This window comes from Phaethon aethereus, assembly GCF_964289735.1.
Source record: "Phaethon aethereus genome assembly, chromosome: 2".
In the NCBI taxonomy this organism is placed as follows: Eukaryota; Metazoa; Chordata; class Aves; order Phaethontiformes; family Phaethontidae; genus Phaethon; species Phaethon aethereus.
In genome coordinates, this window is record NC_138582.1 from 53,923,914 (window position 1) to 53,950,389 (window position 26,476).

General features: G+C 41.7%; 1 protein-coding gene across 1 annotated transcript; it reads left to right on the top strand.

Annotated features, from left to right (window-relative positions):
* Positions 1-191: 191 nt before the first annotated feature.
* On the top strand, positions 192-26,476 carry ABHD3 (abhydrolase domain containing 3, phospholipase; the record flags this gene model as incomplete). Its single annotated transcript, XM_082015268.1, has 9 exons — positions 192-338; positions 1,937-2,100; positions 4,618-4,800; positions 7,043-7,088; positions 9,982-10,094; positions 16,082-16,255; positions 16,918-16,966; positions 17,051-17,216; positions 26,298-26,476. The coding sequence occupies 9 exons, from the start codon at positions 192-194 to the stop codon at positions 26,474-26,476; spliced, it is 1,221 nt and encodes a 406-aa protein (XP_081871394.1).

Genomic DNA, 26,476 nt, shown 5'->3' on the forward strand with positions numbered 1-26,476 from the left:
GCAGGCCGCGGCTGCCGGGGCAGGGGCGGGCCGGGGGCGGTGCGGGGATGCCGCCGGCGGCGCTGTAACGCGGAGCGGCAGCTCCTCCTCCCTCCGCGCCGGGGTGGGCTCGGCCGCGGCAGCCGGGGGTGCGCTACGCTGCGCTGCCCTGCCCTGCGCTGCCCTGCCCTGCCGGCCCGCCTGCCTGTGCCATGGACTGGCAGGTGCTGACCAGGGAGCTCTCCCTCTACCTGGAGAGCCAGGTCCGCGTGGGGCTTTTCGGCTCCGGCGTGGGCTTGTCCCTGGTGCTGGGCTTCGGCGTCGCCTACGCCTGCTACTACCTCAGCAGCATCGCCAAGGTGAGCGGGAGGGCGGCGGGGCGGGCGGGTTCCGCAGGTGTCCCTCTAAGGGAGGACCGTCCTGGCGGGGACCGTCCCGCGAAGGTCACCTCGATCCACCCTGCTTAGGGGAGGCAGCCGGCGCCCTTCTGGCGAGGGGAGCGGCGGCACCTGAAATGGCTGGGCAGGGGCCAGGGCGCTGCGCCCGCCTCGTCCTCCTCACACTCCCCGTCCTTCCTCTGGAGGTGCCGCTCCCGGGTCCCGGCTGGCCGAAACCCCGCTCGCCCCCCGCACAGGCCCGTCTCCGCGGCCGAGCCGGGTCGCGCGCCGTCCCCCTCCCTGTCCCCGCCGGGACTCTTGGGCCCCAGGTGAACCGCCGGGGCCCGCCGGGCGCCCCCGGGGCCGGCCGGCCTGAGGGAGGGCCCGCCTGGTCGTGCCCGGCCTGGGAGGGGAAGGGGTTCTGGCCTCAGGCATCCCTGAAATACAGTTGTACCAGAGAGAGAGCTTGGCTGGGGCTGATGGTTTTTGGAAAGGGAGGTCGGGAGCTCTCCCTCCACAACAAAACCCCACCTCTTTGGTTTGCTAACAGGACAGGTGAGCCTTTGGTACCACCGTAAATGCCTTTGGAGACACTGTCGATGTGTTTTGGGTGCTAGGACACTCTTGTACATCTTCTCGTCAGTAGTGGTTTGACAGATAAATTAGGCATTCGCACATTACTTGGATACAGTGAGCCTCATTTGATCTAAAGTGGCCCCGTGGTGAGAGCACCTCATTGAATGCTTAATCAACTGAAAATACGCATATCAAAAGATTTATGACTGTTGAAGACGTGTGTTGCCACAGTCATTCACAGAAAGCGCTGAGAACATAGCCTTCCTCTTCATCAAGAAGAGGGTACTTGGTTTTGTTCAGAGGACAAAAGTGAAGGGAGGATGTGCCACTGCCGCTGTATATGTGTAATGGTTTTCTTCAAAGCATCTATTATTGTCCTATTAATGCTCACGTGTTGGAGAGTCAGTGTAAAAGAGAAGTTGAAGGAATGTGTTTGCTAAAGTGCTAGATGTTTGGTATACAGGGGTATCAATGTCAATTGGTATACGAATGGAAGCTGTAAGAAAAATCTCTGTATGCAGTGTTATTAGAGATGGGTAACTAATGCATCTGTGTACCGTAGTATGAGATGGGAGGAGGAGTGTCCTCCCAGGTTAAAATAGGTACTGCAGGTGCACAGTCAAAGTACACAGGTTAAGTATAATTTCTGTGCGGTGCAAGAAAACTGTTTCAATAGAATCTTTCTCGCCTACTGTGAGACAATGTGGTTTTGATTTGTCAGTGAAAGATACAATGCTGGTAAAAGTAGAGCTAGAATAACATGTTATTAGAAATAGGTAAGGAATCCATTGTTTAGGAGGTTTCACTTTTCAGTTGGGCATTTTGGCATTTCGTTTAGTTTTCATTTACTTATCTCTTTAGCATGAAAGGAAAAAGCATTGCAAATGGTTACATGAAAGAAATCAGTTTACTGGGAGAGGATTTAAACAAGTTTTTTTTTATTTCTTTGTCTGTTAGTTTGTTTTATATCAATGCCCATGCCTGACTGTAGTCTTTCTTCCTAGAAACCCCAGCTGGTGGCCAGCAATGACCGTTTCTGCCGCTTCCTCGAGGAATATTGCCCTGTTGTGACAGAAACTTACTATCCCACAATTTGGTGCTGGGAAGGTCGGGTGCAGACACTCCTGCGTCCCTTTATCACCTCTAGACCTCAAGTACAGTACAGGAAGTAAGTGCCTTTCTTCTGGAAAGTGACTGATTTGGTAGCCAGCAGTTACCTTACTCTGACTGTGTCACAGCTACCATCATTGCTCAAGCTTGTGCCCATTTTTTTTGCTTTATCCCTGCCTTTACAACTCCATCCTAGGCTTGGAACCATCTCTATCCTGCATTCAATATACAGTAGGTTTAAAAGGTCAGTGTTCCCAAATCGCCTTATTTTAGCTCAGAGAGTTTTAGAGCACTGAAATATTGGTGACAGTATAGGAATTGATGTGGTTGTATGTTCACAGGATCACACAATGATTGAGGTTGGACAGAATCTCTGGAGGTCACCTTGTCCAACCCCCCTGCTCAAGCAGGGACACCTAGATCTGGTTGCCCCAGACCATATCCAGATGTTTTTTGAATATCCCTAAGGATGGTGACAACACAACATCCCTGGGCAACCTGTGCCAGTGCTCAGTCACCCTCACAGTTCCCTGACGTTTGGAGGGAACCTCCTGTGTTCCAGTTTGTGCCCATTGCCTCTTGTCCTGTCAGTGGGCACCACTGAGAAGAGCCTGCCTCTGTCCTCTTCATACCCTCCCTTCAGGTATCCGTCTATTATAAAGACATTGACTAGATTGCCCTGAGCCTTTTCTTCTCCAAGCTGAGCAGTCCCAGCTCTTTCAGCCTTTTCTCATAGGAGATATGCTCCAGTCCCTTCCTTATCTTTGCGGCCCTTTGCTGGACTCTCTCCAGTATGTCCATGTTTCCCTTGTACTGGGGAGCTCATAACTGGACCCAGTACTCCAGCTGTGGGCTCACTAGTGCTGAATAGAGGGGAAAGATCACCTCCGTTGACCTGCTGGCAATGCTCCTCCTAATGCAGCCCAGGAGGCTGTTGGCCTTCTTTCCTGCGAGGGTGCATTGCTGGCTCATGTTCAACATGGTGTCCTAGGACCCCCGCAACATTTTCTGCCAAGCTGGTTTCAAAATGGTCAGCCCCCAGGCTGTACTGGTGCATGGTGCATGTTCCTTCCCAGGTGCAGGACTTTGCACTTCCCCTCACTGAACTTCATGAAGTTCCTGTCAAACCATTTCTCCAGCCTGTTGAGGTCCCTCTGGATGGCAGCACAGTCATCTGGAGTATCAAACATTCTGGTGTTTGAATGCCATCATTTTGCAAAGGTCATGCAATCACTGTATCCGTCCACTGAACCGACATGTTCTACCTTAACCATAGCTTGGCCACATTCAGCATTGTTTCAAATATATAAAACTTTTGGGGTTTTCGGAGTAACTGTTACCTGTGGGGTTTATGTTGTGTTGTTTGATGCCTGAATTCTAAGAGGAAAAAACCTTATATTTATTGTTTGTCCTCAGCTGATCTCTCTTGCACAGAAATGAGACTTAGTCTGGCAAATGAAGCATTTGGCACAAGACCTAAGGAGAAGTACTTTTATGCGCCGGAACCTGGATGCGGCACAAGTTGTTTCAGCTCTGTTTGCATGGTAGAATAGATTTAGCATTTAGCAGCTTCCCTTAGTTTTAGTAACTAGGAAACATTTCAGTGGTATGGCCATGTCCACTTTTTCTAGCCCTTCTTGTATACTCTCTATTTCAAGGTTTGTGAGGGAAGAAACATAGTTCCATGGGGCAATGCTTATTTTGCACCATTTGAGATTGTGTTGGCAGTACACACCAGCATTGCATCTACTTCCCATTACTGAAAAAGGGCAAAGCTGAGCTAATGAATCCAACAAGGCTGATGAGCTTTAAAATCTGGAATAGGTGCTATCAAGAATTTCAAATGAAAAAATCAAATGCAAGGTAGGCTTAAATTTTGGTAGTTCCTACGCCAACTCTCTCATACAATGTCTTCATTGCCAGGAAGCGGGAAGATGCTGTATGTTTCTAAAAAAAAGTATAAAACCTTCTTGTCATTGTTTAATGCATGCTTAGGTTCTTGGGATATTATAATAGTTGTTGCATTCATAACATATATGGTTTAAGCGTGCATTCTAGCAAAGTTTGTGGATATACAGGGTGAAAGATACAGTAGTGTGTGTCTGTGTTCTGTATGTTTAAAACATAACAAAGTGCCATCCATTATACATGCTGCTGCTTTGGATAAAGAGAAAAAAAAAGTGATAAATGTTTAACACATTGCCCAGTGTACTATCAAAAGATTCTCAGATGATCTAAAGGAAATCTGCAGTACACAAGCCTATATAAAATAGAAGGCAATGCCAAAAATCACATTAGTTACAGGCTTCCAGTACAGCAGCAGCAATTCATGAAAAGCCAGCTCTTCATTTACTGTGAACTTGAATTACTCTACAAATTGATTGTGCTAACTCATGTCAGCTGTAGGCGTGGCTCTTTCTGAATGGTAAACATGCAAACATACCTAGTTAGGTGGCACTTTGAGTATTAAAACATAATTACAAATGCAGAATTCATACCTGGTAATTTGTAAGCACTCAATAACATGCATGTATTTTTCAATCTAATCAGTGTTGTCTTGAAATGTGCCTTTCAGTGAGCTCATTAAAACAGCAGATGGAGGACAGATTTCGTTGGATTGGTTTGATAATAATAACAGCCTATATTATCCGGATGCCGGCACAAGACCCACTGTCCTGTTATTGCCTGGCCTGACAGGAACAAGCAAGGAATCCTACATTCTTCATATGATCCATCAAAGCGAAACGCTGGGATATAGGTGCTGTTGTATTTAATTGCTAGTATTTTGCTGCTTCTAATAAGATCAAATATAAGTATGTATACGTATAAGATGCCCTCCTAAGGCAAATGAGATCTAAAGACATTAGTTTATGTAAGAAAGTATTATTAGTAATAATAATAATAGTAGAATTACGTAACAGGCAGTACATTCGGAAGGGCTGTTTTACTATCTACAGATGTGCCCCAGAGATTGCAGTGAAAGCAAGCTAAGTCTGCATAGGCCTTTGCTGCTGCTTCTTAAATTGTAATATCTGTATTTGTGTTACCTTTACACTTTCTAGAAAAGGGGTTTGTATTGAGCTCCAAGAAGACTCATGTGGATGGGTTGCTGGCAGCAGGCCTCAGAGGGGGTCAGCTTCTGAATGCCAAAATTACTTGATTCAACAGCCTCAAATCTGTGAGTGCAGAAAGGGGAGCTAGGCTGCTCTTACTGGTGGTTAAGGAAGAGGTTTGTCACCTTTTAGTTGTCACTGCTTAATATAGTTTTGTTATTAAGGCTTCTGGTCAGAGTTGGGTAAACTAAGTGGATTAGTTGATGAGTAGATTCCTTTATGTAATCACATTGCTGCTGCTGTGCTTTAAAATAAGTTGTCATTGTTCCAGAATCTGTATTTGGAATATTACATTTTGTCTTTGCAGATTGGTACTTCTGGTACTGACTATAGTAAGTCCTTCAAATATGTATATGTGAGCAGTTATGTACATGTCTGGCTAGCTGTTCTTTGGAGGTTTGGATAACCGCTTTACTAAATTATGAAAGTAAAGTAGCACTTTAAATGTTCAAAGTACTTTTAAAACTACTTTAAAACTTATCAGCAAAAAATATCAGAGGAAGAAAGCCCTCAAATCAACAATTTCTTACTATTAATTTTTTTAAGTGTTCCTGAAAGAAATGTCTGCATTTGATCACCTAAGAAAAGAATCACAGAATCATTAAGGTTGAAAAAGACCTTCAAGATCATCAAGTCCAACCATCAACTCAACACCACCATACCCACTAACCCATGTCCCAAAGTGCCACGTCCACGTGTTTTTTGAACACCTCCAGTGATGGTGACTCCACCACCTCCCTGGGCAGCCTATTCCAATGCTTGACCACTCTCTCCATAAAGAAATTTTTCCTAATATCTAATCTAAACCTCCCCTGGCACAACTTGAGGCCATTTCCTCTTGTCCTATCACTAGTTAGTTGGGAGAAAAGACCAACACTCACCTCACCACAAACCCCTTTCAGGTAGTTGTAGAGAGCAATAAGGTCTCCCCTCAGCCGCCTCTTCTCCAGACTAAACAACCTCAGTTCCCTCAGCCGCTCCTCGTAAGACTTGTGCTCCAGACCCCTCACCAGCTTTGTTGCCCTTCTTTGGACACGCTCCAGCACCTCAACATCCTTCTTGTAGTGAGGAGCCCAAAGGTATAGCATTAAAAAGGACTTTAGATCAAATTTCAACAGAATGCTGTAATTTGGTTTTTAAACAGCAACATTTGAGAAAAACACTGAAATAAGTAATTTTTTATGCCTTCAACCCATCTAAAATATGTATATATTATTTAACAAAATTATTACAGTGAGATGGTAGAAGCGTAATAGAAAAGTAAGATTTATTAAGAAAGCATAGATCCTTAAATCAAGGTTATACTGCTAGAAAATTCAGAGACTCCCACCAGCATAGAGAGAACAGAAACTTCTGCTATACCAGATGCAAAAAAAAAAAATCCCCTCCCCAAGGACCTGCAACTTAGATGCAGCTGTCATCATAATTTTGATTTGGATCATTTCCTGCTATTTAATACAATTATGCAGCTTTGGAGGATGTCTACACATGGATCTCTTGACATTCTCTTTCAGAGAGAATGCTTTAGGCTCAGCCCTGCACAGGCAGAGGTTATGGCCTGTATTTGGCCAGCTCAGAGTGCAGGCCGAACAAGATGCATGTACCATCTTCAGGTAAACCCTGGGGCTCTCATCCTGCAATCTGACCTCGACCGGCAAATCACAGAGCTCATACAGAGTCCCACTGACTTCAGTGAACTCCATTTTGGTATAAAGGTTGTTCCACACAGGTCAGACTTTAGGATCTGTAGGACTGGAAATATTTATGTGCTGAACTTACTCATAGAACTGGGTTGTTTTTCTTTCTGCGTTTTCATTTTTTGGTATAAGTTACTATTTTTAGCGGAATGAAAATGTGTATAATTGAATTTACTGTCTCAATTTTTAGATGCGTGGTTTTTAACAATCGGGGAATTGCTGGTGAGGATCTTTTGGTAAGGATGACTTCTAAGATAAACATCTCTCACATAAGCGGTATATGTGGACTTATTCGTGTCTATTTGTATGGCTGGATTTAAATGATAGAAACTCACAGCATATGTTGAAAATGCAGAGAAGAGAATCTAGTCATCTGGTAGATGAATTGTGTGCCAATATTCATCTTTTATTTTAAAGCTCAGAGGTCAACTGGTCAACTCACAATTTTTCTGAGCATTTCATTTTAGGAAATTATTTAAATTATTAATATCTGCAACATTAAAATGAATAATCCTTATGCTTTTCTTTCCAGAAATACTGTAGTATCTAAAACATACACATCCAAGAAATTCTGTTCAATCAATGTAATTTTCTCTTGTTGTTTTAACATAAAAATCCAAATATAAGCAGTCATAATTACTGTCCCAATTGCCAATATGAGTTTAAAATAGATTTTGATATGGTTAAAAAGTTGTGCCATTAAAATTGATCTGTATTATGTGTTGTTGAATTAATCAACCAGATTTTTATGGATAGCCATATCCTAAAAGTTAAATGTGTTCTTGTATTTGTCTCAGTAACTATGACACAAACTTGGCTACAAAAGACATTTTTTGGTTTTGGGACAGACATCATGTTTGCTTAGAAATAACTGGCAATTCCACAAATGACAAAGTCTGGAAGCTAAACGTGTTCTGCAGCTAGGGACAAGGCATGATAAAATATTGCTGAATAAGCTTTGTTTCTTCATATGAGTTTTGTTGACAGTTCTGCAGCTGGACTGAATGTGCATAATACTTGGTATTGTTTTGCATTTTTTAATCCCCTGCTTTCAAACTTTAAAAAGCTCAGAATGCTTTCCCATAATCAGATAAAGCATTTCAATGCAAATATTGCCATGTTAAGAGTAGTTTTCTGCATACTTTTGGAGATGGATCTACAAAGCAGTTTTGTGACACACAAAGTCCTTATTGATGAATTTCTGAATCATTAAGAGAAAAGATCTCTTGTTTGGATACATTGTGTGTATTTTACTATAATCGGATTTACATCTTTAAGCTTTATAAGATCTTACTGTGAAGCAAGCCAGCTGAAATTATCACATTTTCTGCAACGGGATTTCTACATTTTAATATAAAATCCCCAGTTAATGAGTTTGAAGCATAGTTGAGCACCACAGTAGAAATTAGTCATGCAAGTAGTTCTTTTTCTAGTCTCTTTAAAGATAGATTCAAATTTTCAGCAAATAATACCTATTTAAAGAATCAGTTTTAAAATGCTATTCTCATTTTTTATTAAAATTTACTGTGAATTATTGTAGTGGAATAATCAAATATTAGATTGACCACAGCCAATGTGAGCTAAGATGGTGTTTTAAACTAGCTTCATACAATGAGTAGATAGACAGACATTAAAGTGTCAGGAATTAACTGAAATTAAAGTGCAACATATCTCTCCCATTTTGTAAACTTTTAATCAAATACACTTTCATGTAGAATACATTAGACCCTACTTACCAAAAATAATTTATTTTTCCTTGTAAACTTGACAATTTAATTAAAATAAAACACATTCACACTGTTTATAATTAATAGGGTGTAAATCAGTGAAGAGTGATTCATGGGGATGAGAACTGGAAATGCGACATAAATGGAAATTAAAAACCTTTTCAGTTTTAATTATCCAGATTTAGCTTTTCTTGCCTTTTTATTAATCTTTGACTTCAACATTTCAATATTCTTATTTAATGTATTTTAAGTAATTTGTTTCATCTAATTAAACTTGCTAAAACTTCTTACAAATATCCAGACTGTTTAACTGAAAGCAATTAAAAAACAACAACCCTTAAAATACATTGTTGCTTCAGGCAACAAATAAGTTCAATTTAAGTTATTAAGTATTTTTAGATTTAGTTTTAATGTTTATACTGAATTTTGGCATGCCAGCCGCTACCTACAGATAAGTCAAGGTCACTAACATGTTAGTAGCAACTCTATAGTTAAAAGCTCTCTTTTGCAGGAGATGAAATCTAGAGAACACCATTAGAATAAAAGCTATTTTACTGTGATTCTTATTGTACCTAAGAGGACTTATCTTCCTTATACTGCTCCAGAGAGTCCCCCAGATTGTGGCCTGTAGCAGCTGTCTGTGCACGTGAGACTCAAAAGCTGTGCTTATCCTTCAAAAGCAAGGAAGGGGTTCCCCAATTCTCAGTGAAGCCAGTGGAAGTCATTCCAAGTCTCAGTTCAAGATTTGAAAAGACGCTGATGGTAGATTGAGAAGGGATAATATATGTGTTTCATTGCTTTAGTTAATACAATATTTTGTATTAACAAAATTAAACAATATTTAGTAACTATTAAAACAGTAAATTAGGTAAATGGCACTGGTGAATTTATCTACTTATGTGCTTGTATGGTGTGTAGAATCTAAATATTGTCTACTTTTCAAATGCTAGGTGACAGAACTTGAAAGCTAATATTTTCTTTTGCATTTGAATGTGGGTAAAGATGGTAAAATTGTTATTATAACTTTATTTTCTGTAAATTGCAGCATTTACTATACGTTTACATTTCTTCAGGGTATTTAAAAAATATTGGTGCCTATCTAGTTCTGATCTAGTTCTGTCTAGTTTAGCTCGTTGCTCTGTGTTCAGATTTCATCTAATGACCTGGAGGTTGCAAATACTGAAGATATTTGTCACCTGTTTTATTTTGTAATGATAACAAGTGTAACTCCTTCGTCCACCTCCTCGTGAAATGCTCTGGGTTTATATTTGTCATTTAGCCCAGCTTCACAATAAATGCTAAATTTATCTTGTTGTATAAATGATCCACTGTTCAGTTTGCTTTGTCCTTAAAGGATAATACAAAAGCTTATGATGGCATTTTTCCCTCTGACTCCTTACAGACACCAAGGACTTACTGTGCAGCTAACACAGAGGATTTAGAGGCCGTTATTCGTCATGTACACAGCCTGCACCCCTCAGCTCCATTCATAGCAGCCGGTGTTTCTATGGGAGGGTAAGATATTATGTAACAAAAGTCTCAGCTTAACTATGATTGTAAAATAAGACTGTTGTAGCCTGATTGTAAATCATTACTCTGCAATATTTGCCTTACTTACTGAACTGCAACTAACTTGGGTCTGTCCAACAGTCAATACTCAGAAGACTTTTGGAAACTTTGTATCTTTGAGGCTTTTAGCTTGGTGACAGGGAAGGTCGAAATTGGCCAACAATCAAAAATTGAAGGGGGTGGAGAAAGATAGGAAACACTGACAGACAGATTGACAGCCAAACAGGTGGGCAATACAATCTTTGGAAACTATGGAGGCTGTATTTGGAACAGAGGGGAAAAAAATAGGAACTAGAGCTAACATACCATGTTTCTTAGCAACCTCTGGAAATTACAAGGTTTATCTTCACTCTGTTTGGGTTCTGCAGTGTGTGGGTAGGTTAAGCTGGAAGAGGTGTGGGTATCTGCTCTGTCTGGCTCAGAAGCAAGAAGTAGTATTGTTGAAACCGGTATGGGTTGATATAGCATGTGGTATTAAGACTTGCTGGCCTGGCTTCTCTCCAGAAAGCAGAGCTAAAACAGACAATGATAACACAGTTTCTTAGAAAAATCACTGCTAGAAGCTAGAAGAAATGTTCAGACAGCCTCTTTAAGAAAAATCGTAGGAGAGGAGAACTTCCATTAGAAATACTGCAGACACAGTGGTAACTTCCTGAGACTTCCCTTCTTTCTGATAAATTTTATGGAGGGTGGGCAGATATAGGCCTGTGTATTGACATTAATCTACTAATAACTTGTAGGAACTTTGGGATAAATACAGATTTGTTCAAGCAATATAGTTATTGATACTCCAATAAATAAGTAATTTGGAAGCCTTTTAAATCAGGTCAATCTTTTTCCACTCACGTTGCTGGGATTTTGCCAGTGTCTTTGGTATGAAGACATATGAATCTCTTCAGTATGTCAGTGCCTATCTTGCTGGGAAGCCCAAAATTTGGCACAGTACTCCATATACAATCTCATAAGTGCCAAATACAGGGAAATAATAATTTGGTTTGCTTGTTTTACTCTTACAAAGCACAGTATGTTGTTATTCATCTTCATTGCTGCAAGGGTGCATTGCTGAGTCATGTTCTGTTTGCCCAGGTCTTTTTCAGCTGCTCTCTAGCCAGTTGTTAATCTGTCCTAGGTGCAGGACTTTGCTTTTCCCTTTGTTGAATTTCATGAGGTTTCTGCCAGCCTATTTCCCCAGCCTGTTGGGGTCCCTCAGAATGGCAGCCCTGTCTTCCAGTTCACCAGCCGTTCCCAACAATTGGACCTGCAAGCTTACTAAGGGTGCATTCCATCTCATCATCCAGTTAATGAAGACATTACACAGTATAGGCCCCATTATTGACCCCTGAGGAACACTACTAGTATCTGGTCCAGCCACTCCAGTTGGACTTCAAGTTCGTGATCACAACTCTCTGTGCCTGGTGGTCTAGTCAGTTTTCCATACACGTTGCAGGTCACCTATTCAGACCATGTCCCTCCAATTTGGCTACATGGAGACCATGTAAGACTGTCAAAAGCCTTGTTAAATCAAAATAAGCAACATGCATTCCTTTCCCCTAGTCAACAAAGGCAGTCAGCTCATCATAAAAGGCTCAGGCCAGTTTGCTCAGGCATGCTTTGTCCTTGGTAAATCCATGCTGGCTATTATCAGTCACCTTCTTTACCTTTACATACTTGGAAATGCCTTCCAGAGTATATTCCCAAAGCGCTGAGGTTACGCTGACCAGCCTGTATTTCCTCCTTCTTGCCATTCTTGTATATGGGTCCCTTTTTTCCCAGGCATCAGGAATATTCCACAGTTGCTGTAAGCTTTAAAAAGTCAAAGAGCAGTCTCATAATGACATTGGCTGCCTCCCTCTGGAGCTTTGGTGCACCTCACCTGGTCCCATTGACATGTCTATGCCCAGTTTGCATAACTGGGCCCTAACTTGATCTTCCTCTGCCATGAGTAATATTTCATTTCCCATAGCCTGCCACTAGGCACAGGGACTTAGGAGGCTTGACAACAGACCTCAGCAGTAAAGACAGGGAAGACAGGTAGCCTCTACTTTTTACAAATCTTCTGTCACTTGGTCCCCTGCTCTGTTGAATAGTGGTCCCAGGAGGGAATAAAGGCTGCTCAGACTAACCTCACTTCTTTGGGAAGATCCTCTGGAAGCCATTTCCAAGCATATGAAAGATAAGAAGGTGACTGGATTCATGAAGGACAAAGCATGCCCAAGTGATCCGACTGCCTACTATGATGAGGTGACTGGCTTCACTGATGAGGGGAAAGGAGTGGATGTTGTTTGTTCTGAGACTTTTCTGTGCCAATGTACTTAGAGAAGCCTTTCTTGTTGCAGAAGCCTTTTTCTTGTTGTCCTGCATATCCCTTGCTAGTTCAAATTTCAGCTGAACTCCACTTTTCCTGACTGCACCCCGGCCTGCTTGGGCAGTGACTGTTTCTCCCAGGCAGCTCACCCCCCATCCACCTTCAGGATACTTCCTTCTTGAACTCAGTCAGGGGTTTTTTGTTCTTCCATGTGGTCTTCTGCCACTCTTGCTCAACTTCCTGCACATCAGCATGTACCACACTTGTGCTTTATGTTCAGTTATTCTTAAGGCCAAAGAGTTCTCCCAGACCTCTTTGCCCATCGGGGCCATCTCACATGGGATCCTGCCAAGCAGATCTCTGACCGAAAATCATCTGCTATAGAGACTTGTTTCAATGACGAGATACAGATTTAAAGCGCTGTAGTTCTTCATGGGTAGCTTCATGTGTGGTACACCATTACACTAGAACTAAGAGGGCTGGGATGTAGTAGGTGAAGAATTGGGTTTTCAGGGCTGAAGGTACAGTTCTACTGGTGCTGTTCTGTGACTGGTACAACAGACCAGTTCAGACCTTAGTGTCATTTCTGTCCTTGGCTTAACCTAGATATGGTATCCTAAATAGTGGCAAAGTCTGTTAGCATGGTACAGGGTATCTGTGTGTTCCTGACTTTTACCTCATCACCATCATTGGACAATTTTAGGCAAGATCACAGAATCATTAAGATTGGAAAAGACCTTCAAGATCATCAAACCCAACCAACAACCCAACACCACCATGCCCACTAAACCGTATCCTGAAGTACCATGTCTACAAGTTTTTTGAACACCTCCAGTGATGGTGACTCCACCACCTCCCTGGGCAGCCTGTTCCAATGCTTGACTACTCTCTCCATAAAGAAATTTTTCTGAATATCCAATCTAAACCTCCCCTGGCACAACTTGAGGCCATTTCCTCTCGTCCTATTGACAGTTACTTGGGAGAAAAGACCAACACTCACCTCACCACAACCCCCTTTCAGGTAGCTGTAGAGAGCAATAAGGTCTCCCCTCAGCCTCCTCTTCTCCAGACTAAACAACCCCAGTTCCCTCAGCCGCTCCTCATAAGACTTGTGCTCCAGACCCCTCACCAGCTTTGTTGCCCTTCTTTGGACATGCTCCAGCACCTCAATGTCCTTCTGGTAGTGAGGGGCCCAAAACTGAACATAGTATTCAAGGTGTGGCCTCACCATTGCTGAGTACAGGGGCATGACCACTTCCCTACTCCTGGCCACCCTGTTTCTGATACAGGCCAGGATGCTGTTTTTTTGGATGTTCCACCTTCGTCCTCCAATACGTTTTTGAAGTCCTGAACCACAAAGAGAAAGCATATGCTTAATTGTACAGAAAACTGGAAGAGTCTCTAATCATCCACATGGGGACTCTTTATATGCTTCAAAATTAATTGGAGCACTTGCATGTTTAAAATGAAGCAGAAGCAGAGATCTCACCAGGGGCATATTTTGAAAATCATCCACTCGTCTTAATCTTACAACAGTTTTTATTATCCATCCCTTTTCAAAATTTTCTGAATAGCCAGTTAGTCTATATAGGACACATTTGCCCAATTAGGAAGAAGAATAAACATTCACTTCACAAAAGGTGTAAACGTAAATGAAAGCCCATTTGTTCTACTGATCTTCAGTATATATTATTTTGGAAAGGGACCTTGTTTTCTAACATAAAGATTCCTAAACCTTCTCTCTAGCACATATATTCTGTGAATTCTGTTAGAGAAGTGGCTGCTTCTACTACTCCAACTTTTTTTAATTGGTTTATGGTTCAATGTTCTTACAGTATATAGACTGGTGACTCAGGTTCTTCCTCTTCTGTGGGTGAAAGGGAACATACGCTACCTACCTCCTATATGTGCCACAGGTAACTTTCCTCATTGGGTTCAACTGAGCTGATATCAGGAGCTCACTCCCAAGTGCTCTTTGCTGTTCTTTTCCTGCTGGTTCCTACTGTCATGGTTTAGCCCCAGCCAGCAACCAAGCACCACGCAGCCACTTGCTCACCCCCCCACGGTGGGACGGGGGAGAGAATCGGAAGAGTAAAAGTGAGGAAATGCGTGGTTTGAGATAAAGACAGCTTAATAAGTAAAGCAAAAGCCGCGCGCAAAAGAAAAGCAAAACAAGGAGTTCATTCACCACTCCCCATGGGCAGGCAGGTGTTCAGCCATCTCCAGGGAAGCAGGGCTGTATCATGCGTGATGGTTTCTTGGGAAGACAGACGCCATCACTTCAAACGTCCCTCCACCCCCTCCTTCATCCCAGCCTTATATACTGGGCATGACGTCATATGGTATGGAATATCTCTTTGGCCAGCCTGGGTCAGCTGTCCCAGCTGTGTCCCCTCCCAGCTTCCCATGTACCCCCAGCCTTCTTGCTGGCAGGGCAGCACGAGAAGCTGAACTGTCCTTGACTACTTAGCAACAGCTCAAAATTTCAGCATGTTATCAACATTTGCTCATCCCAAATCCAAAACACAGCCTCACACTAGTGTCTATGAAGAAAATTAACTCTACCCTGGCTGAAACGACGACACCTACCAACTGGCAAGTCTTTGGTAATACCAAAGAGTGGTTTCCCTTTTGCCTTGCTGTCGTATGATTGGGTAAGTAGTGCACAGGTATAAAGTCTGTGATGGCAAGCTGGTTCGTGATGTCTTTGCTAAAGGTTGCTGTCTCATGAAGTATGGTAGATGAAGCCAAGGTACAGAGTGTTGGTGGTCCAGAGTGTTGTGTTAAGTTGTATAACCTGTAGTGTTTTGAGTTTAAGGCTTGGTATTAAAAAGCTGGTTGTAAACTTTGGGGCCTCAGGCAGTAAAGTAAGACTTACAGCTTTTCTGTCAGTATTTTTCTTTTACTCTCTTCCTGCTATTTTAATGTTTCTACATTTGAAAGGTCAGGTACTGGTGAACTCTCCCCTTTTTTCAACCCAACTATACATCAGTAGTAGAGACTAAGTTGCAATTGGTCAGAAAGGCAAGACTTAAGCCATTTATTTGGCTCATAATTTTGTTTTGCTAGTTTTATTAATTATCCAACACTTCATTCTTTACATACTTTGTGTTAAAGAACAGCTGTGTTCTCTCATATGGGGTAGAGGCATTACCTTCAACTCAAAAGACAGCTTCATAGTGAGGCAGGCGTGCCAGGGGCAGCTTGCATTTGTCAGACACGCTGATCAGGTTTATCAGATTGGGAAGACCAAGAGCTTATAAAACAGTAAAACTTACTAACAACTCGGGAATACTTGTTCCATGAGTAAGATGCATTTATTTGACCTTTTCCTCCCTTTTAGTGATATAAATAAGACTAGTATATATCTGTTTATTTCTAAATGCACTCCTACCCACATCCTACACAGTGCGCTCAGTTCCTCTCTGACAGTAGAGAGAGAAAGCAAACTTCATGAGTCATATGTGATTACATTGACTACCTTTTAGAAGTATTAGGCACAACTGTAGGGCTGATACAAGAAACTATTGAAAAACAGACAAAAAGGTGGCTGATTGTTATATTTGCTTTAAATTGAAGCAAACAATTTGATAGTATATATGTTTCTGTTTTTCATTTCTGTTTGTAGCATGCTTCTTTTAAATTACCTGGGCAAAACTGGCAGAGACACTCCTTTAATGGCAGCTGCAATTTTCTCTGCGGGTTGGAATGTTTTTGAATCTGTAGAATCTCTGGAGAAGCCACTAAACTGGCTTCTTTTCAACTATTACTTGACTACTTGTCTACAATCCTCTATCAGCAGGTGAGTTGCCTTCTAAACTATTTAGCAACGTGGAAGGATGTTAGCATGAGATCTATAGCAAGTATAATAATACTGTCAAAATTAATGCTGTAACAACACAGCTGTTCTGTGTGCATTCTCCTGTAAATTTTGAAATTAAAAGGATCTTTGCAAGAAAGATTGTCATCAATGTGACTAAATTTCTCTGCTCCTCAACGGACTCAGCCCAAGACCAATGTACTCTATATTTATGGATTAAATTAATGGATTTTTTTAATTTTTACACGTGCACGTGTTGACTTTGAGTATATATGTGTATATACTAATTCTTTTAAGACAGCCTTGAATGCAAAACCATGGAAGGGACTAGTTCATCCTTTGCTTTGCAAAATTAGGGTGTGTTTTATATTCCCAAATATTTAATTCTCTTAAATTCTCTTACGTTTCACATCTTCCTCATGGCTCCTGCAGATTTTTACTATGTTGCTGGATGTGCCTGCATATAAATGAACAATTCTTCTGCTCTTGGATTACAGACATAGTTTTAATATGACAGAAAATTAAAACCAAGCATGTTCTTGTTAGGGAGTTATCTCTGTAAAGGTATCTATAAAGCAGAGGACTTCTACATCTGTTTATATAACAAAAAACGAGCCCGCCAATTTTCCTCTCTTTCTTTTTAGGCATCGACAAATGTTGGAGAAATTATTTGATATGGATCTTGTGATGAAGGTATGTGAAAATGTTACTTCTGCTTTAGCCAGATGCTGTTTTCCAAGTGCTGACATAGTTCCCTATTTGAATTCTGTACTTCAGGCTAGAACTGTTAGAGAATTTGATAAGCAGTTCACTTCAGTCATGTTTGGCTACCGTACAATTGATGATTACTATGAAGATGCTAGCCCATGTCGCAAGCTGAAGTCAGTAGGAATTCCAGTGTTATGTCTAAACTCTGTGGATGATGTTTTCTCACCAGGTCATGGTAAGTTTAGGCTTTTTAAAATTTACTTATCTGTATACGCAATCGTTAAGACAAACTACATAGGTCTGAGAATGGACTCAGACCTATGTGTGGAGGTGTATTTAAATGTTACTTGTACATAGGATGGAAACTTCCAGGGATGGATCAGTCTTGCAATTTAGTTACAGTGTAAGACGCATATAAAACAGCTGATGATGGAGAGACCCAATTAGTACAGAATGCAGAGGTACGTGGGGTGGCAATCACTAGCCATTAGTAGACTCTGTACATTCAAAAGAAAGAAATATGCACGTTTACAGTGTCACTTATCTCACTGTAAGGAAGATATCAGATGTATTGCCCTCTCAGAAGCACACATTTCTATTCACCAAGTACGAAGACAGCCTATAATGGGGAACTCAGATACAGATGTCTGGACTGTAGACATTCAGAATTCAATGAAAGTGAAAACAAGGATTTTTTAATTGCCGTTTTTCAATCCAGTCCGTACAAAGAATGTCTGGGAGTTGCTTATGTTTCAGATGACTTGAAATCTTCAGTCGTTTTTGCTCATGATCTCAGTACCACCTCCAGTGTCTGAAAATTCAAAGTAAGAAAAAATGCAAGTTAGCATGTAGGCCAAATTCTAGGTGAGCTCCTAGAAGGAGGCATGTTGAAATTAATAGGAATCTAACTAGAAGATGAAGCAGATAAGGGAAAACAGAGTTTTCATCCTTTCTTCCTATTTTCTGCCAAGCACATGATCATTACGAACATTTTGCTTTTGATCTGAAGATCAAAACCCTGTTGCTGACTGTCTTAAAAAGATATGCTTGTTCTTATGGTCTGTGTATTATAGTGTCTGAGAAGAGAGGGAGAACAAAAGTTAATGTAGAGGAAAACCACTATAATGAACAGCTGGTTGAGGGGAGAGTCTTCAACAGAGAACACCTGACACTTTTAAATATGAAGTTCATATGCTTGATTTATTTTAGGAAACTTTTTCTTCTGCTACCACAAGTCAAGTGAGATTCTTGTGGAATGAGTCACAAAACCAAAGTGAGTAGGCAAACAGATTAGAACAACAAACAGAAGAATGAAGGAATTGGAAGGGACTCTGTGTGTGTGTGTGTACTGTTTATCTGTGCACAGATGTACAACACATACAGAAACATGCACACACTTACATTACTATTTATAGCTTGAAGACCTGTTAGAGATAAATGTGACATGAAAAGAAAAGAGCCACTCCGGTGGAGTGCACTAGAAAAAAACAGTCTGATTTCTTCTCCTCTTGAACAAAAAGAATCCACAGTATGCATGAACTATATTGTTCTATATATTGTTATATATTGTATAAGAGGTGACAGCCACCCTATATGAGGGGAAAAAAAAATGGTGACTCTGGATTAGCCAAACTACCTATCCCTTATGTTGGCCAAAACAGAGGCTTAAAAAAAAGTAAGATCTGGGCAAACAATAGCAGTACTCCTCCAGAATACTGCATCCACCTTCAACAATTTGCAGTCCAGGAACTTTCTGAGCCAGTTAGTCCCTTTGTATTTACTAGCCTCTATGGGTTTATTTTTTTCTTCCCTTGAAATTGGCCAGTTGCTCTTTCTGTTATGAGCATATAATATCCTGGAAGTGAGAATGGATGGGGCCATGAACCTAAAGTCTGTGTCCAAATATAAAATCTTGCTAGTGATTCTGAAGATAAATTTTTATGGACCTTATGACCCCAGGGATGACTTTCCCCATAGTCACCTGCAAAGTGGGTGATCTGCTGTGCCATGCTTCTGCCATTAAGTATCTTAGAGAGGCTTCACCTCTATGTTTAGCTCTAGGTCAGTTTGTGGTTTCTGTTCTAAAGTGAAGTAGTGACTGTGGCAGGAGTAAGCTAGCTAGTTAGCACAAGTAACAGCAGCAGTGAAGCAGATAGTGTACCTCTGTCCCTGGAGGATTTGTTAACCTTTTCCAGCCTATTAACACTGGGACTGGGACCTTTGTTAGGTAGATTAAAGCTAGTGCAGATACTCCATCCCCTTGACTCTTCATTTTACAATATAACCTCCATCTCTCAAGAGCCAACCATTGACCTTGACCCCATGAAATTCAATCTGAACACAAGAAAATCCATTTTTACTGTGAGGGTGGTCATACACTGGTATAACGAGGTGGTGGGGTCTCCATCTATGGAGATACTCAAAACCTGATTAGGTAACCTGCTCTAGGTAACCCTGCTTGAGTAGGGGGGTTGGACTATATGAGCTCAAGAGGTCTTTTGTAGACTCAACATTCCTGGAATTGTGTAGTTTGACTAGCCAAAAGACTGAGTCCCCTAGAGTACAGCTGTAGCAGATCTCTCCTCCCTTGGAGCTGGTTTTTAAAAGAAACACAACTGTGAACAGTGGATTATAGGGATGGTCTCTTGTGTAAGATTAAGTATCAAAGCTATTGTTAGAACGCCTTAGAAGTCTTGCAGTAGAGAGGGGTCAGGTAGAGCACCATGAGGAACCTGAAACAAGAAGTGTTAGAGGCTGTTGTAATGACTGTCCATGCTTTCTCAAACTCTGACCCTAGCCAGCCTTTCTCCATGAAAATGTTTGGGTGGTTAGGCATTCATTTATTCCTTGTTCACAGAGGTAATGCTATTGGCTGTAAACCGTCCTTGTGGTAACTAGCTTACCTTAGAAAGGCAGGATAATGCTGATTTACAGCTAATAGCATGACTCTGTTATGTGCTTGTTAATGTATCCTTGGCTCCGTTCTCATTTGTGCTATGCACCCTCAGTATGAAAAGTTGCGCTGGCAGGAGACACAGGGCACCCTGATTAGCAGCCTAGAATTTATGGCTGCTACCATCAGTTACTGGAGTTCATTCATCTTGACACTTTTGCAGGATGTTTTATGTTAGCAAGCATAAAGGGCTGGTGTTACTTTGGGAGGTGACTTCATTCTAGCAACTGGCTTGTTTTTTCTGACTTAAAAGTGTATGGACACCTGTAAGCCTGTGGCAAGTAGAGGCAGTTTCCATTCACAACTGTGTAATGGATTCAAGGCCACAAAATTTCTTCTCATCCAGACCCCAGTCTTTTATTGACTTTGGGGACAGGTTATTTTATGCCTCATCTCTCCTAATAATATCTACCTTCCACCTCTGTTGTAGACAGCTGTAGCTTCTGACAGCTGGGAAACAGCTAGAAAACTCATTAGGGGGAAAGCTGTGCCGGAATTCCTTTGTGTTTAAATATCCTTTATAAAGCCAACCACACCTATCTTCCTATAACAGAGCTTGGGGGATGCAAGCTCCAGTCTGCTTTGTCACTACGCAATATGGACCTAAAGAGAGACCTCCTTTAAAAAGGGCAGATGCTGTCTCTGGTGCCTTTTACTACCTGATTTCTTCTCATGTAGCTTTTTGGTACACTTTGTACTTCCCAGCCATTATTTTTGAATATATTGTGAAAAAGCACGCTTTGATCTCAATCCAGAATCAGGAAGAAACAATTCATATGCAGTCCTTCCTTAATGTTGCTGTTTAAAGTTCATAGATCTCAGCAGCCAATGTATCTGTAGTTTAATTCTGGAATGCAGTTCTCACATTGCACAATACCAACTAATGAAAACAAATGCTTTCTTCATTGCATGACACTTCTCTCACCATAACTAATTTAAATGAGCCATTGCTTCAGGAAATATGTAATATAACCGTCAACCCCTTTTATTTTGTAAGTGTCAGAAATAAATCAAGAAGATGGAATGATAGCATTCATTATCAGTGTCACATTTAACTTTTCATCTGAAGTGGTGTTTTTCTCCTCAGAAACTTCAAGCAGTGTATTAGGCTTCTGACTTAAATTTCACTATACTAATGCTTAGCTAATTGCCACCTGTGAGTGTTGTGCCCAAGCTGAAATCCTGTCCTTGAAGCTAGGTACCATGTCAGCTGCGTCCTGATCCACTGTGCCAAAAAAGTGCATGTCTGAAGCTCAGTTATGCTTTTTACTGAACTCTCTGAGCTATTTCTGTCCCTCTGAATCCAAACATGGAGTAATTGTTCTTAGGTGTTATTTTGCATCCTATTATGTAAACAGCACAGTTGAATAAAGTTGTCTGGAGAGACCAAATGGCAAAGGAATGGCCAGATGGATAAAAATTAGGGTAAAAGTTTAAGGAATAGGGAGAAATCAACCAAACAATGGAACAGAAAGCCTGACAGCAGTGACTTATTTAAGCTGATGCTGCTTCACATATAAGTTTTTCCATTGTTCTTTTTTTTTTTTGTGAAGAACATACACCAAATTGATTTTGAACAAGGTAATTCTGCACATAGGTATTTACATTGTGGTTCTGTGATTACAAATAACAGGTCTGTGCCTGCTGGATCAAACAGCAGTACAGATTTTGGTCAGTAGAAACATAAGTACAAGGTTACATGTGGACAAAAATGAACAGTAGTATCTCTTGGCTATGCCATCCTATATCCTAGAGTGCATTGCATCCAATTCTCCATTTATCTGTCCTTTACATTGCAGAATTTGCTCTGTTACATTGTGGGTTTATTTGCGGATGGCTAACAGTCCCTAGAAACAGCCTTGAGAAAAGTACCACAGCACTGCCAAGCGTCATTTGCATTTTGTGTTGATCTCCAGTGCCAACATATTCAATTCTCTGCTGAGAAGCTGCAGAGCAAGAAACTCTGCTGGGGAGGAGTCATACAAACGGTGACCCAACTGTATCAAGACTGACTATGCCAAGGGCAGGCTCTCCTGTTCACCACAGGGGAGGTAAGAGCAGAGAGGTAACAGCATGTCAAAATTGGCACCTACTAAAAATCCTCACTGCAGGTGGAAGCCAATGATGGCATATTCAGCACAATGCTGCAGCTTGTGATAAGAGCGATGACTTGTGACAGAATTCTGCTGTAAACTCATGTTGGTTAGAACAGGGAGAACTTCAGGATGGGGAAGATGACATCTTTAAAGACCTGTGTGTGGCTCATACCTTACCTGGCACAGAAGATAACCAGCATCCTACTGTGGGTAGGCTTCTAGGAGAGAACTGCTGCAGCTGTTTGGAAGCAGGCAGCACATGGCACCCACTACAGCATTGCCAGTCAGTTTGGGAAGGAATAATTAACAACCAGCAAACTCATTTGGCAGGTATTGTTACGCTGGCAACCACTGAATGACAGGTATGCAGAGGTCACAGTGCACTTTGCCTGTAAGGGCTTCCCCAGCTGGCTTGTCACAGCAGAGGAGACATTTACTGTCATCTCCCTTCCACACCCCCAGCAAAGTGTGCCCAGGTGACCAAGAAGGCCAATAGCATCCTGGCTTGTATCAGCAACAGTGTGACCAGCAGGACTAGGGAAGTGATCATTCCCCTGTGCTTGGCACTGGTGAGGCTGCAACCTGAACCTCCTGTGTTCAGTTTTGGTGCCCTCGCTACAAGACATTGAGGTGCTGGAGCGTGTCCAAAGAAGAGTAACAAAGCTGGTGAGGGGTCTAGAGCACAAGTCTTACAAAGAGTGGCTGAGGTTGTTCAGTCTGGAGAAGAGGAGGCTGAGGGGAGACCTCATTGCTCTCTGCAACTACCTGAAAGGGGGTTGTGGTGAGGTGGGTGTTGGTCTCTTCTCCCAAGTAACCCAAGTAATAGGACAAGAGGAAATGGCCTCAAGTTGCACTAGGGGAGGTTTAGGCTGGATATTAGGAAAAAATTCTTCACCAAAAGGGTTGTGAAGCATTGGAACAGGCTGCCCAGGGAAGTGGCTGAGTCACCATCTCTGGAGCTATTTAAAAGAGGTGTAGATGTGGTGCTTAGGGACATGGTTTAGTGGTGGACTTGGCATTGCTAGGTTAATGGTTGGACTTGATGTTCTTAAGGATCTTTTCCAGCCTAAATGATTCTATGATTCTATGATTTTTCTCTCTATGCTGTGACACGAATCTCACAAAATAAATGACCATCATGTTTGTGTACAAGCTCAGCTAGTCAAGATGTTCAGGCCAGTATGCAGCTGATCCTGAACCTATCAGGATTGATGGAGTTCTCATGTTGGCTCTGATTCTTGAAGATCAAGTCTGTCTCTCCTCACACACTCCTCCCCATACCCTTGCATATAAGCCTATTCATTAGCCCCTTCAGTGACCAGGGAGACAGCTGCAGAACGGCCATGGAAAACACGATTCATTGCCTGAAGCAGGAATGGGAGATCTAGGCTTGAGTCTGATCCCCACTTCCTATCGGGATTCAGTTTAACATGGCCCACTCCTTACTAGAGGGAAGAGGAGCAGGTGGCTTGGTGCAGATAAGTGGGCAAATTCTCATGCAGTTGGCAGAAGCTCACGTGAATCATAGCCACTGTGTACACAGCAATGTGTTCATCCACAGAATCCAAGGGAGCCAGATCTGAGATTGCTGGACAAATTAGCTGAGGCAAAACAGATGAGCACTTGCTGAGTCTGGAGTCTGAAAATAATGCACGTGTTGGATGGCAAGAAACACCACATTGTTTTCTGCATCTCTTGTTTTTAGCCTGTGCTATTTCCCAGTCAAGGTTGGCAGGCCCTAGGCTTTTGTTTCATTGACTTTTTTTTTTAGTCTTGCCTCAGTATTGCTTTAAAAGGCCTGGATACTGCGTATAGTATTTTCAATTTTCCATCTGAATAAAGGAAAAATCAAGGACATTTTGTAGAGACAGTGAGAAGCATGGTTTCTTCTGCCTAGTAAAGAATCAAAATCACTTACTAAATGCTGGAATGTATAAACTACTTGGGTGCATGCAACTTTGAAAGGAGGAAAAAAGTGAAAGAAATTAATAGCACCGAGTAGCAAAGAATATCACATACTCTGCAAGAGAATCCTCATGGTTCTCTGCAGCTCAGTCTGTGCTCCACTGGGGGCACAGTCAAGTACCTTATGTTATGGGCAGGAACCTTATAATACAACATTCATAAAAGACTCTAACCCTGCTATGGATATGGTTGGTTTAGCATCCATGCTGAGGCCCTGGAGTGGAACAGAGCATGTCGTTCCAGGCACTGCTAGTCAGGACCTCCGAGGCACAGATTGCTCCCCTGATGCTGTGCAGGTCCAGTGCTTCTGCCCTGTGTTCACCACAGTCATTGCATTCAAGATCTCCTGTGATGTACTCGGGCTGGGGGTCCTTCTTTGGCCAAGGAATGGGTGCCGTGCTGTTAATCTAGCTGTTGAAAACAAAGGCAAATCAGCATCTGAAGCACACAGCAATGAGTCTGCCAGCACCTCAACGAAAGTCAGGAACTCGGCTACAAAGAAGGTAGTGATATGCAGGGATAATGACTATTCAAGTAGAATAACCTTTGAGATAGCACATGTATAAAGGGGTAAAGGAAAGCAGGCTCCTAGAAATGAGGAGGTAGGGAAGCATATTTCTGAAGGAACTTCAGTCAGAAAGGGATGTGGACAACTGAACCCTCCAAAAAGTGAACCTGATTACAAGTCTCTTCAAAAATAAATAAATAAATTTTAATAAATAAGGCCACAATAGAAATCCTGCGAATGACTAGCTGCTTTGCATTGTAGTGCCAAGGCATTTTTAATTTAGCAGTGTATGACCTGAAATCAGATTTGTTTTCTTGTGGAATCATAACCCTTTTAGACAATAAGTAACATTCCTATTACTCCCTTTGTCTGGACAAAGCATGTTGTCTTTTGCTGTTGTTGTTTTTCTGTCAATCCAGAATAATCAAAAAACCTGTATAATTTTTTTTTTCCCTTCCATGAAGTATATGATTTGAAAACTATGACTTTAAAAGGCATCCTTCACTGGAATGTATTGAGATTTCTGCATGTTCAGGAGTATATTTGGCATACTTAAAACTTCAAAGCAAGTTGCTTAAAGTAACTCATTTTTATATTGAGAGCAAACACCACAGCTCCATAAAGCTCCACATTGTTTCAGCCAGTTCATACGATAATAGTGTCATCCCACCACATGAAATGCCATCCATAAAGTCATATGCTTTCTCTGTCGTCAGGTTGCGCTAACTGACCTTTATTTTCTTTCACAAATGGGTAGCACCCATTAAGCCACACACCTATGCATATTCAAAATAAGATGCACTGTTTCCTCTTTTTCTGCGTATTTCAAGATCAGCGCATGTCTTCGGTGTCGTTCACTGAAGACTTTAAGCTACCTGTAGGCTGTCAGTGAAAGGGCCACCTCTCCGCAGTCCTCATCTGACTGTGCCTGCTGCCATTCATATATTGGCCTTAACATGGGGAACCAGATCAGGGAGCTGATCCAGCCGAAAACTAACCCAGCAAAAGAAAAAACCTTGTAGTATCTGGTCTAATAATCTAAATTCCAAATTAAATCATTTTCTAGCAGCCACTAATCAGTGGAGAATCACTAACCTACTGGGTGAGAGGGGGCAGCTTTCTGTGTCCTTGTGCCGCTGTTTGCCCTTCCTCTTTTTCTGCTTATCATCCATATTTAGATTATGAGCTCCTCAGGGCAAGAACCATCTTCCCAGTGTATTTGCATGGTGTGGTCTAAATGTGCAGGTATAAGTGTACGGCAAATCAGATATAACAATGATAATAACCCAGGATCTTCTTTAATATTAGCTGATAGGATATCTTAAAGACAAAATCTTACCGTGACGTTAAAGGTTTTATGTTTGGAGTCTCCTACAAAATGAACAGGATCCACAATTAAGGTCCCAGTTCCTCAGTTTTTCCAAAGTTGAATATTGCAACACAGGGTAAAAACTACAGGTCCGATTGTCCTTTCACTTACGCTATTTATACCAAACCGTAAGTACACGTTAACATGGGTGCTGTTCCATCAGTGGCACTGAAAGGAAGATGAAGCCCAGTGATTTCTGAAACTTTTACAGCAGCCAGAAAAATCACACAGATAAGGTGAATTAATGATGAAGAGAGAAATGGCTTTTAACACAGCTATGGTTCTAAGTCCTGTGGTATGTTTAAGCATGTTAATATTGTGCATATTTATAAGTATGTTACATGAGAAACATTTAAGATAAATTATTCAGTGGCTGGTATTTCATAGAGGATAAGGACTTAAACTTTTTTTCCCCCCTCTTTTAGCTATACCAGTAGAAACTGCCAAACAAAATGCAAACATTGCTTTGGTTCTGACTTCGTGCGGAGGCCATATTGGTTTTCTGGAAGGAATATGGCCAAGGAAGTGCACTTACATGGACAGAGTCTTCAAGCAGTTTGTGCAAGCTATGTTTGAGCATGGAAACAAAATCTTTAGCATGTAG